Genomic DNA, 13527 nt, shown 5'->3' with positions numbered 1-13527 from the left:
GGTAGGGTGGGTGCAAGTGGTGTAACTTGGATGCCAGTTAGCCAGTCAGTCACTCAAGTGGCTGGTGCTTCTGAACTTCAGGTGGGTAATATCAAGCAACTGCTATCGTTTGTGACTCATGATATTTCTTCCTAGTCTAGTATTGCTACAATTCTTAATGTCTTTAGTTTCAGTCCTGGAGAAGAACTCGTTATGTAGACCAGGCTGGCTTCAAACTCTTAAGAGATTTGCTTGCCTCTGCTTCCTGAGTGCCGGGATTAAAGACATGTACCACTATGCCTGGTAAAAATAATTTTTATTTGTTACTCATTTGAATTTTTTCAAGGCAAACTCATAGTTTACAAAAATATGATACAGGAGAGTCTGAAATGATGGCTTAGCAGTTAAAAATACTGGCTGCTCTTACAAAGGACCTGGGTTAGATTCTTAATACACCTCCATAGCAGCTAACAACCATCTGTAATTCCAGTCCTTGGGTCTCTGGCTCCCTCTTCTGGTCTCCGTGGGCACTTAATGCATGTGGTACACAGATATACATACAGACAAAATTTTTTTTAATTAAAATCTTTTACAGGGGGCGCTGGAGAGATGGCTCAGTTAAGAGCACTAACTGCTCTTCTGAAGGTCCTGAGTTCAAATCTCTCTCTCTCTCTCTTTTTTTTTTTTTTTTTTTTTTTCGAGACAGGGTTTCTCTGTGTAGCCCTGGCTGTCCTGGAACTCACTCTATAGACCAGGCTGGCCTCGAACTCAGAAATCCACCTGCCTCTGCCTCCGGAGTGCTGGGATTAAAGGCATGCGCCACCTTTCAGCAACCACATGGTGGTTCACAACCATCTGTAATGAGATCTAGCGCCCTCTTCTGGTGTGTGTGAAGACAGCTACAGTGTACTTATACAGGAAAAATAATAATAACAAAAACCTTATACAGGGTCACCACATGACTTAGTAGATAAAGGTACTTGTTACCAAGCATGACAATTTGAGTTAAAGATTTAGTCCCTCTACTCACATGGTAGAAGGAGAGGAGCCAATTCCCACAGGTTGTCCTTTGTACTTTCCAGAGACATGCTAGAGGACACCTACACATGCACACACTCGAAAGAAAGAAAGAAAGAAAGAAAGAAAGAAAGAAAGAAAGAAGAAAGGAAGGAAGAAAGAAAGAAAGTAAAAAATAACCTTATACAGAAATATAAAAGGAATAGTTCCTTTTAGTACACAGTTCTTAAATACTATTTTAGAGGTTTTTCTATATATTCAGGCCATATGAACATATGTATGTATATATGTGTGTATATATCTACCATTCCCATGTGCATACATATATACCTTTTGAGTGTACACAGGATTTTTGTTTAACAGAAATGAGATTATATTTACTAGTTTTCAGTAATAATGTAGCAGATATATTTATGATTTGTAGACAGAAATCTGAAAGTACATCTATAATCTGAAGGCTGTCCTGATCATTTCAGACTAGAGGGTTTTTATTTCATTTCATTTTTAGATCTGTAGTACTGTGCTGCTTTTGGTTACATACCTAAGTGGCTACTGAATTCCACTCTGTTTTACAATGTATAGAATACAAAGCACTTCTTTTTTTGTTTGTTTGTTTGTGTGTTTGTTTGTTTTCGAGACAGGGTTTCTCTGTATAGCCCTGGCTGTCCTGGAACTCACTCTGTAGACCAGGCTGGCCTTGAACTCAGAAATCCACCTGCCTCTGCCTTCCAAGTGCTGGGATTAAAGGCGTGGGCCACCACTGCCCGGCCACAAAGCACTTCTTATTTATTGTTTTGTTCCAACAAGCTAGTGGCAGTTGAATCTGGAAGTTCTTGTGGCTTTTGATGAAGTTTCCCTATTTTTGAAAAATATTACATGACTTAATGTGGGAAACAGTTTCTCATGTTTTAACTGAAAGTGCATTGCATAGAAGAGCATTTTGTTAATCCTTGGCTTTACTGTGGAAAGAATATAATAAGATTTGGTTTTTATTTTAGTGTAGTTAATATACCAATTTTCCTTTTAACCCTTCAGATCAAACCAATCAATGAACGACTAAGGGAAATTAAAGGCTGTAAGATGATGATCGATGTTATAAAGACCCAGTTTCCTCAGCTGAAGAAAGTGATTCAGTTTGTTTGTGGAAATGGCCTTGTCTGTGAGACGGTGGAAGAAGCAAGACATATTGCATTCGGTGGACCTGAAAGACGGAAGGTGAGAAACTTGATCACTCTTTCAACTAAGTTGAAGTTTGTTCATTCATTTGTTTGGTCTCTACCCTCTCCCTTTTACTCGTGTGTTCTTTTTAATAAGGAAAACCAGCATACGAAAGCCTACGATGCTTTCATTTGATGATTTTTGTTTTGAGATGGGGTCTCATGTAGCCCAGACTGGCCTTGAGCTTGTTGTATAGCTGAGGATAACTGTGATAACAATGATCTTCCTGCCTCTGCCTCCCAAGTGCTGGGATCAGAGACATGCATTATCATGTCCCATTTTGTATATACTAAAGATTGAATGCAGGGCATCGTATATTTAGGCAAGCACTCTACCAACTAAGCTAAATCCTCAGCTCTTCAGTTGAGTTTTATAAAATTAACTTCTGTAACATTCTCTATATCACAAATTCTAAGGCATTTGAGTTTTTCCCTTTGTGTGGAATAAATGTCCTTGTTGATTCCTGTATTTTCCCTGCATTGTTTTACCTTTAAATAGCTGGAAGGATTTTGTTGTTGCTTACTTTACATTTTTTGTTCTTATATAACTTAATGGGAATACTTTGAATGTTGATGATTTTCGGGGCTGTGGGTGTGTGGGAAAGAGGGGAGTGGGTCCGCAAGAATTACGGTGCTCTGGGTGGGCGGATGCGGGAGTACTGTGCACGCTTTCCCACCCATCAGTTCTCACTGAGGTTCAGGACCTCAGCTTGACTGGAGACCAGGCTGTCTGTACATAGCCCATTGCCCCACAATGCTTAACATAATTCTATTTAAAATAGAATAGTTGAAATGTTACTGAATACTAATATTTCAAGGGAGTGATTTTTCTTTTAAAAATAAATATTTTAGGGATAGAGGAGATGACTTAATGGCTAAGAATGCTTCCTCTACAAGCATGCAGACCTGTTTTCAAATCCATAGCACCCACATAAGCGAAGCATGACTCAATATACTTGTAACTCTAGTGTTAGAGGGTAGAGACATTTGGATCCCAAGATCTAGCTGGTTAATTTAAATAACAAGCTTCTAGTTTAGTGAGAAACTGTCTCAAAATAGTAAGACAGAGAGCAATAGACATAGAGACCTCATATCCTGGTCCGGCCTCTACACCATGCACATGTACATATATATCCCCATACATGCATGCACACCCACAAATATATATTTTTCTTACATGGAAAATTTATATTTAGTTGAGCAATGCTAAATTATTGTTCATTAATTATTTATTTTTATTTTATAAAGTATATCAATGCTTAAGTGCCTAAGCCATAAAATAAGACTAGTGATGCTATATAGTAAGTAGTTATGGGACTTTAGGTAAGTTCCTAACCTCTTAATTTTTCTTATCTAAAACTGAGGGGATAATTAACTCTCATAAAATTATGAAGCTTACATTAAGTGACAAGCATAATGCTGCCAGAATGCTTAGGAAATAATCCTTAGCAAGTGGTAGCTGCTTCATGAACAATTAACAGTTATCTAGAATATCTAGTATAAAAAAGTCAATACAGAATAAGCTTTTCTTCTAAGAATTTCCATTCTTATATTTAGCATTTTTCTAAAATGATTGATGCTATGTATTTATAAAATAGACTTTAATTTTATGTATATGGGTGTTTTGCCTCTGCATGATATGTGTGCCCAGTATCCATGGAGGCCGGAAAAGGTTATCAGCTTTCTTGGAACTGGAGTTATATTGTAAGCTTCCATGTGGATCCTGGGAATCTAACTTAGGTCTTCTGGAACCAGCCAGTGCTCTTAACCATTGGACCATCTCTCCAGCACCTTAAAATAGATTTTTAAAGATTGTTCAGTTTTAAAAAGCTGTTTGAAGATAAGGTGATTTGTCCCTTATTTTAACTCATATTTATAATTTATTTCTTGTTCACAACATGCTTTATCTCATTGTAATATGTTCTTAGAATTTTAGAATTTTAATCGGGTTTATTTGCATATCAACAGTATTTCAGAAATGTGAAAAAGAACCTTCTATGTTTTAGGCTTAGTAAAATGTTTGGATAGATACCACATTCTTTCATCTTCAATTTGATTTCCTATAGACTTCTGTATTTTAAAACTTTACATTTCAAGTGACATTACAAAATAGTCTGGTTTATTTAAATATATAGCACATATAAATTACATACAATACCTACAAACAGTATAATGTAAAATTAGCAAATCTTCTAGGCATGGGCAGCGCACGCCTGTAAGCTCAGGATTTGGGAGGTAGAGGCAAGAGGGTCAGGAGTTCAAGGTCATCCTTGGCTATCTAGTGTGTTTTAGGCTAGTTTGAACTACATAAGATTCTGTCTCAAAAACACAACAAAAAACATAGCTTCTCACAGGGCTAGAGAGATTGCTCAGCAATTTAGAGCACTTGTTGCCTTCCAGAAGACCTGGGTTCCATGCTCAGCATGCACATAGTCACTCACAACCATCTACAACTCCTATATTCATAATTATAGAGGATCTGATGCCATCTTTTAGCCTCTACAGGCACCAGAAATGTACATAGCATACATACAGTCAAAACATACACAAATGTTTAAATCTTTAAAATCTAAGGAAAAAAGGTATCAGCAAAAGAACACTATGTAAGGCTGAGAGAGTAGAGTGCTTGCCTAGTGTGCTTGACTGAGGCTTTAAGTTGTTTTGCTTACACCCACCCTGACAAATGTATACTAATGTGTGGTATGATGCCTGAAAGCATAATTTTATACATGCAAATATTTCTTACAAAAATATCTAACAATCTATACTTAAGTTTTTATTATCTCTTAAGAAAGCAGCTGGGGGGCTGGTAAGATGGCTCAGTGAGTAAGGGCACTGACTGCTCTTCCGAAGGTTCTGAGTTCAAATCCCAGCAACTACATGGTGCTCACAACCACCCATAATGAGACCTGACGCCCTCTTCTGGAGTGTCTGAAGTCAGCTACAGTGAGCTTATGTATAATAATAAATAAATCTTTAAAAAAAGAAAAAAAGAAAGCAAGCAAGCAAGCAGCGAGGCTAGGGCCAGGAACATTTCTCATTCTAATTAAGTAGAAACATTTATAAAATGTTGAAAATTGATTAATTTATTCCATTAAAGCACTCACTTAGAGCACTGTAAACTCTGGGTAATTTTATACCTTGACTCTAAATTTCATTCTGTATTTATTTTGGAGAATACAATTGTTTGGGGGTATCCTAAAGTTTTTAATTCATTTTCATAATATGCTGTTTATATGTCAGAATCTTCAAAACAAAGGATTATACAATACAAATGATTTAATATTAAATATGGGTTTTGCTTCTCAGCATTATATATGTTTGGAGCGAATATACAGCTTATTTAAACCTCTATGGTGGCTTTTAATTTGTTGCCTAGTCTTAATAAGATGGGTTTTATATTTGTGGTTTGTATTCCTTTAAAAATCAGTATTTTATTAGTAAAGTTAAGGAAGTGTTTTTTTGCATCTACAAAATCTCAGCTGGAAAAAGTACCCTAAAATACATTTCTCTAAAGTAAAATGTTTTTATGATGCAGGCAGTAGCACTTGATGGAACGCTGTTTTTGAAATCTGGAGTGATCTCTGGAGGGTCAAGTGACTTAAAGCACAAAGCTCTGTGCTGGGATGAGAAAGAGTTACACAGTCTAAGAGACAAAAGAAGCCAACTAGTCCAAGAGCTAAAGGTAAGTCCTCATCATAAAATTATAAAATATTATGGAAAACAATTATGCAAAAACTAAGTATTTTTCTTTTTTTTTTTTTTNTGTAGACCAGGCTGGCCTCGAACTCAGAAATCTGCCTGCCTCTGCCTCCCGAGTGCTGGGATTAAAGGCGTGCGCCACCACGCCCGGCTAAGTATTTTTCTTATTAAGGTAAGTTCTATGAATTGCTTGTTTACTGTACCTTTTCCTTTTTCTTTTTCTTTTTTCTTTTTTTTTTTTTTTTTTTTTGAGCCAAGTGCTGATTCTGGCTATCCTGGAACTCACTGTGTAGACAAATCTGGCCTCACCTGCCTCTGCCTCCCAAGTGCTGGGATTATAGGTGTGTACTACCACATCCAGCTTCCTATACAAATTTTTGTACTAGGTATTGTTGCCTATTTTAAGTTATTTGTATAATAACTTATTCTTACATGTGCTACAGAATTTCTTCACATTAAAAAAAAAAAAGATTTAGCCATGTGTGGTGGCACACACCTTTAATCTCAGCACTCTGGAGGCAAAAACAAATAGAGCAGGTAAATTTCTGTGAGTTCTAGGCTAACTTGATCTACATAGTGAGCTCTAGGACAGACAGAGCTACATATTAAGATTGTCTCAAAAAAAGATTTTATTAAAAGATTTATTTTATTTGTGTGTGTTCGTGCGTGTATACATATAAGGAGTACCAAAAGAGGTTAGAAGAGGACATCGGATTCTCTTCCAGGAACTGGATTTACAGAAGGTTGTAAGCCACCATGTGGGTGCTGGGAATGGAATGCAGGTCCTCTGCAATGGCAACCAGTGCTCTTAATCTCTAGGCAGTTTCTCTAGCTCCAAGGGTATAATTTCTAAATAAAATGTCAATATAGAATCTTCATCAATATAATAAGAGAATATATATGGCCATATAAAATTTGTTCTAAAAACACATGTAATTTTTGATATTATACTTTGCTGATTGGTTTTATATCAAACTGATGTAAGCCAGAGTTGTTTTTGGAAGAGGAAAACTCAATTAAGAAAATTTTCTTACCATATTGGTATGTGGTGTATTTTTCTTACTTGGTGGTTGATGTGAGAAAGCTCAGTTCATTATGAGCAGTGCCACCCCAGAGCTGGGGTTATTGGGTACTATACACAAGCAGGCTCTGCAAGCCAGTAAACTGCACTCTTCCATGGGTTCTGCATCAGTTCCTGCCTCCAGATTCCTGCCCTCCTTGAGTTCCTGCCCTGACCCCTCAATGGTGGAGTATTACCTACAAGTGTAAAATGAAATAAATCATTCACTCCTCAAGTTACTTTTGGTCCTGGTAAGGTGTTTTGTTCTGTTTGTTTTGTTTGAGACTGTCGCTCTCTGTAGGCCTGGCTGTCCTGGAACTCAGAGATCCACCTGTCTCTGCCTCCTGAGTGCTGGGATTAAAGAAAAACATGTATCACCACCACCTGGTTGTCATGGTGTTTTATCACAGCAGTAGAAACCCTAATTAGGACACACTTGATGATGTAATCCAAGATGTAATTGAAAAGTTATATGCTTTTGTATAAAAAAGGTATTTTATAAAATTTATACCTAGGTCTAATTGAAATACCAAGTAAAAGAGTAATTGGTTTAGGGCTGAAGAGATGTGTGATGGCTATTCTTGGTCATCAACTTGATTACATCTGGAATTAATTAAAACCCAAAAATGGAGGGCGCACTGGTGAGGGAGTTTTTTCTAATTTGAAGTAGGAAGATTTACTCTTAACCCAGATGTCTGATGCGGGAAAGACCCTCCTCTAATCTGAACCACATCTGCTGGAAGCCTATACAAGGGCATGGAAGAAGGAAGCTTCAATCTTTTCTAGACTTTTCTAGTTTACTGTCACCTTGCTATCAGGTCTATTCTTTCACTGGCATTAAGTCTACGCCTTTGGGATTCTGTATACTGAAGACCAGCTGAGACATCCAGCCTCATGGACTGTAGAACTACTAGATTCTTGGACTTTCATTCATAAGCAGCCATTGTTGGATTAGCTAGACCACAGCCTGTAAGTCATTATAATAAATCCCTTAGATAGATAGTCATTCTATAAGTTCTCTTGCTGTAGAGAACCCTAACTAATACAGATTTTGGTACCAGAACTGGTTCTAGACAGCAGAACTATAAGAATGATTACTATATTAAATATCTGGAATAAGCTTTCTAATTTCTTAGTACCTATAGTTACTGAAGCCTCTGGGTGCTTGGAGAGTTCTGAAAGCTGGTAGTGTGAACGATTTTACAAACTTAAGGAGAAAAATGCATTTGACTACCCTGATAAACCAATATTGAGTTACAACAAATTTGGTGACTTTGTAAACTTTTGACAGTTTATGGAAAAATAAGAAAAATTATGATGGTGGTCTGTTGCTCCTAATATCTCTGGGTAAATTGACAAATACACTTATGAACTCTGAGAAAAAATTAGCAAACCTCTCGCATCTCAGAATATGGTAAAAGATAACAATGGGTTTAGTGATAAAATTGACTGGGTCCAGATATGTATTAACAGTCTACAGATCTCTAAATGTTTCCTGAAAGAGAATCTCTCAAGGTTAGTTGGATTACAGCAAAAATTCAATTCCCAGCCTCAGAGGGTGTTGGCAATTAAAGTAAGAGCATTAATGGTAAAAGAATGGGATCCTGTAACTTGGAATGGAAGCTGAGAACTTTGATCTAACTTCTGAAGAAGATATACTGCCACTCTTTGAAATTTTGCCTTTTCAAAAGAGTTATTTATTTATTATGTGTAAGTACACTGTAGCTGTCACTCCAGAAGAGGGTGTCAGATCTCATGACAGATGGTTGTGAGCCACCATGTGGTTGCTGGGATTTGAACTCAGGATCTTTCGAAGAGAAGTCAGTGCTCTTAACCACTGAGCCATCTCTCCAGCCCCCTTTTCTTTTTCTTAAAGATTTATTTATTATTATATCTAAGTGCACTGTAGCTGTCTTCAGACGCACAAGAAGAGGACATCAGATTTCTTTTCGGATGGTTGTGAGCCACCATGTGGTTGCTGGGATTTGAACTCAGGACCTTCAGAAGAGCAGCCAGTGCTCTTAACCGCTGAACCATCTCTCCAGCCTGAAATGTTGACTTTTCTATCTTCGACAACACTGATATCCTTTGGAGCCCATCAATAGTTGCCTCTAGACTTATAACCAGACTTAAGGCAAAACAGGGTTCTAGAGGGGAAGTAGAAAGCATAGTTCATGAAGAGGTGCAGTACACTAATAAAGAGCTTAATGAATTTGCTAATTCAGTCAAGCAGAGGTCTGGGGAATATGTGGAATGGGTTTTAAGAATATGGAATAATGGTCAAAGGAACACAAAACTGGATCAGGCTAAGTGTATTGATATGGACTTACTGAGATTCTAGGTTTAATATGGAAGCTCAAACAGTTTTTTTTTTTTAACTGGGGAGAAAAATGACCAGACTTTCTAAGGCCCGTTGAGTACTGGTTCTGAAGTGATGCTGATTCTAGGAGATCCCAAGAAACATAGCCCTCCAGTTAACGTAGGTAATTATGGAGATCAGGTAATTAATAGAGTTTTGGCTTAAGTCTGACTCACCGGAGGTTCAGTGGGTCCCCAAACTCATCCTGTGGTTATATCCCTACTCCTAGGATATATAATTAGAATCAGTACACTGGGAAGTTGGCAGAAATGTCACATTGGTTCTCTGACCTGTGGAGTGAAGGCTATTATGGTTGGAAAGTTTAAATGGAAACCTTTAGAGTTGTTACTGCCGAGGTGACAGGGAATCAAAAACAGGATCACATCCTTGCAGAAACTACATAAATTAGTGTTTTATCATTAAAGACTTGAAAGATTGAGGGGTGATAGTCCCACCACATCTCCATTTAACTCTCCTATCTGGCCAGTGCAGAAAACAGATGGATCATGGAGAATGACAGTTGACTAGCAAAAACTTAATCACTCAGTCAAGTACCGACTTCTATTACAGATGTTGTATCAGAGATGGTATCCTTACTTGAGCAGATTAACACATCTCCTGGTACATGGAATGTAGCTATTGAAATGTGCCTTTTTCTTGGTACCTGTCCATAAGAACCACCAGAAGCAATTTGCTTTCAGTTGGCAAGACCAGATTTTACCTCGGGATATATAATTGGCCAGCCCTGTGCCATAACTTAGCTTAAAGAGCTCTTGATAGACTGTCTCTTATATCAATGTAAATTACATCAATATAATTATGTCATCGTATCACATTGATGATTATATTGATGACATTATACTAATTGGACAAAGTAAGCAGAAGGTAGCAACCACGTGTATACATCAGAGGATGGGAAATAAATCTAACCAAAATTCAAGGGCCTTCTACCTCAGTGAAATTCTTAGGAGTCTAGAAGTGTGAGATATGCAGAGATATTCCTTTTAAGGTGAAGAACAAGTTATTGCACCTGGCCCCTCCCACCCAAGAAAGAAGCAGTGTTTAGTAGGCCTATTTGGATTCTGGAGACAGCATATTCTTCACTTAAGTGTGTTATTCCAGCCCATATACCAAGTGACCAGAAAGCTGCTAGCTTGGTGGAGGGCCTGAAATAGGAGAGGGCTCTTTAACAGGTCCAAGCTGCTCTATAATTTGGACCATATGATCCAATAGACCCAGTGGTACTTAAAGTATCAGTGACAAATCATATCATTTGGAACCTTTGGCAACCTATAGGATGAATTTCAGAAGAGACTTTGGAAATTTTGGAGCAAGGCGCTCTACCATCATCTTCAGACAACTATTCTACCTTTGAAAGACAGGTCTTACTCTACTGGAAGCTGAGTATTTGATAATAGACCACCAAGTTACCATGCAACCTGAGCTGCTGATCATGAACTAGGTGTTATCTGATCTGCCAGTTCAAAAAGTAGAACCACATAGAAGCAATTCATTACCAAATGCAAGTTGTATATACATGATTGGGTCTGAGCAGGTTCTGAAGGCACAAGTAAGATACAAAAAGAAGTTGCCTAGGGGTTGGAGAGATGGCTCAGCAGATAAAAGCACTGCCTGCACTTCCAGAGTTCCTGAGTTCAATTCCCAGCAACCACATACTGGGTCACAACCATCCATAATGGGGTCTGATGCCCTTTCTGGTGTGTCTGAAGACAGCTACAGTGTACTCTTAAACACATATATACATAAAATAAATAATTCTTAAAACAGTATTAAAAAAAGAAGTTGCAGCTGGGCGTGGTGGCGCACGCCTTTAATCCCAGCACTCGGGAGGCAGAGGCAGGTGGATTTCTGAGTTCGAGGCCAGCCTGGTCTACAAAGTCAGTTCCAGGACAGCCAGGGCTATACAGAGAAACCCTGTCTCGAGAAAAAAAAAAAAGAAGAAGTTGCCAAAATGCCTATGGTTTCTACTCCCATTAAAATGCTGTCTGCTACCAAGCATGCACCTATGCCTCGTAGGGTATGCCCTTACTGGTTGACTGAGAAAGAGAAGACTAGGGCATAGTTTGCTGATGGTTCTGCTCAGAAGTGGACAGCTGCAGCATGACAACAACCCCTTCCTTGGACAACCCTAAAAGACACCATTGAAGAGAAATCTTCACAGTGTGCTTAGGCAGTACACATGACCGTGCATTTTATTTGGAAGGAAAAATGGCCAGATGTGTGATTGTTCACTGATTTCATGGACTGTAGTCAATGGATTGGTTGACTGGATTGTCAGGGACTTGGGAAGGCCATGATTGGAAAATAGTTGAGAAAGACATCTGGGGAAGAAGTATGCGGCTAGATCTTTTCAAATGAGTGAAGGATATGAAGATACTTATGTGTCATGTAAGTGCTCATCACAAAGGGACTTCAGCTGAAGAGTTCAATAATCAAGTAGATAGGATGACCCATTCTGTGGACAGTCAGTCTTTTCCCCCAGCCATTCATGTCATTGCCCAGTGGGCCCATGAACAAAGTGACCATGATGGCAGAAATGGGAGTTATGCATAGGTACGACAACATAGACTTTCTTTCACCAAGACTGACTTGGCTCCAGCTGCTGCTGAGTGCCAGATATGTCACCATTCCTCAGGGTAACCAGCCAGTGACCTGGTAACAGGTTTATTACATTGGACCACTTTCTCTGTAGAAAAGGCAACACTGTTCTTACTGGTAGATATCTATTGTGGCTATGGATTTGCCTTTCCTGCATATACTGCATCTGTTAAAACCACCATTTGTGGATTTACATAATACCTTACACTGACATGGTATTCCACATATTATTGCTTCTGGCCAAGGAACTCATTTCTTAGCCAGAGAACTGCAACAATGGGCCCATGATCATGGAATCCTTGTTTTACCATGTTCCCCACCATCGTGAAGCATCTGACCTGATGGAAAGATGGAATGGCCTTTTGAAGACACAGTTACAGTGCCAATTATTTGGCATCAGCCTGGAGAGCTGGGGCAGGATTTTCCAGGGGCAGCATATGCTTTGGATCAGTCTCCTGTATATGATAAGTTTTCTCCCATAGCTAGGATCTACAGGTCCAGGAACCAAGGAGTGAAAGGGGGAATGGTTCCACTCATTATCACCCCCAGTGACCCACTAGGAAGATGTTTGCTTTCTGTTTCACAATCCCAAGTTCTGTTGGCTAGAAGTTTTGATTCCAGAGTGGTGGAGTATTCCTGCAAAGAGCCACAACAAATATTTTATTGAACTAGAAGCTCAGATTCCCTCCTACCCCCAGCCACTTTGAGCTTTTGATGCCCTTAAGCCAACAACCTAAGAAATGAATATCCGGGTTAGGAGGGGTGATTGATCCAGATTATCATGGAGAAATTAGGTTGTTTCTCCACAATGGAGTTAAAATAATCATGTCTGGAATGTAGGAGATCCTTTAGGGTGGCTATTGATGCTACCATGTCCTCTGATTAATGTCAATGGGGAACTGCAACAACTTAATCCAGGAAGGATGACAAAGGGCACAAGATCCATCAGGAATAAAGATATAGGTCTTACCTCCAAGAAAAGAGCCAGCAGCACCTGCTGAAGTGCATGCTGATAGTGCAAGAAATACAGAAGGGTAGTAGAGGAAGGTAGTTACAAATACCAGCTAAGACCATGTGATCAGTTGCAGAAACAAGGTTTATAATTGACATGAATATTTCTGTCATATTCTGTTAAGAATGTGTTTTTCTCAATTTCTTTATCATGTAAAGTATTATTAATTAAGAGAAGATTTATGGTTATCATATTCAAATTTAAGACACTAGAAGAATGTTCCTCAAAGGACATTGCTACATATTCTAAACTTATGTGTTTGCAGTTGTAAGTGGGATAGTTATATGATGTTATATAACTTTGACCTGGTTATTGTTTTCATTTGGGAATTAATCATGACATAAGAAGATATGATGTATGAAGTTGACAAAGAATGGACCTGTAGTGGCTATTCTTGATTGTCAACTTGTCTACATCTGGAATTAATTAAAACCTAAAAAGGGAGAGTACACATATGATGGATTTTTACTCAATTTGAAGTGGGAAGATCCACTTCTAATCTGGATTTTAGAGCGTGGAAGACCCATTTCTAATCTGGGCCACATCTGTTGGAAGCCTTTGT

The 13527-nt window shown here is 38.4% G+C and overlaps 1 protein-coding gene across 1 annotated transcript in view; it reads left to right on the top strand.

Annotated features, from left to right (window-relative positions):
- The window catches only part of Smc1b (structural maintenance of chromosomes 1B), a 62652-nt gene that overhangs the window by 19398 nt on the left and 29727 nt on the right, over positions 1-13527 (top strand). Inside the window, exons 11-12 of the mRNA XM_021183942.1 lie at positions 2032-2211; positions 5752-5898. Coding sequence (XP_021039601.1) covers positions 2032-2211; positions 5752-5898 — 327 coding nt within the window. The remainder of the gene's footprint in view (positions 1-2031; positions 2212-5751; positions 5899-13527) is intronic.

The sequence above is a fragment of the Mus caroli genome, chromosome 15 (genome assembly GCF_900094665.2).
Source record: "Mus caroli chromosome 15, CAROLI_EIJ_v1.1, whole genome shotgun sequence".
In the NCBI taxonomy this organism is placed as follows: domain Eukaryota; kingdom Metazoa; phylum Chordata; class Mammalia; order Rodentia; family Muridae; genus Mus; species Mus caroli.
This window is presented reverse-complemented; position numbering and strand designations above follow the sequence as displayed.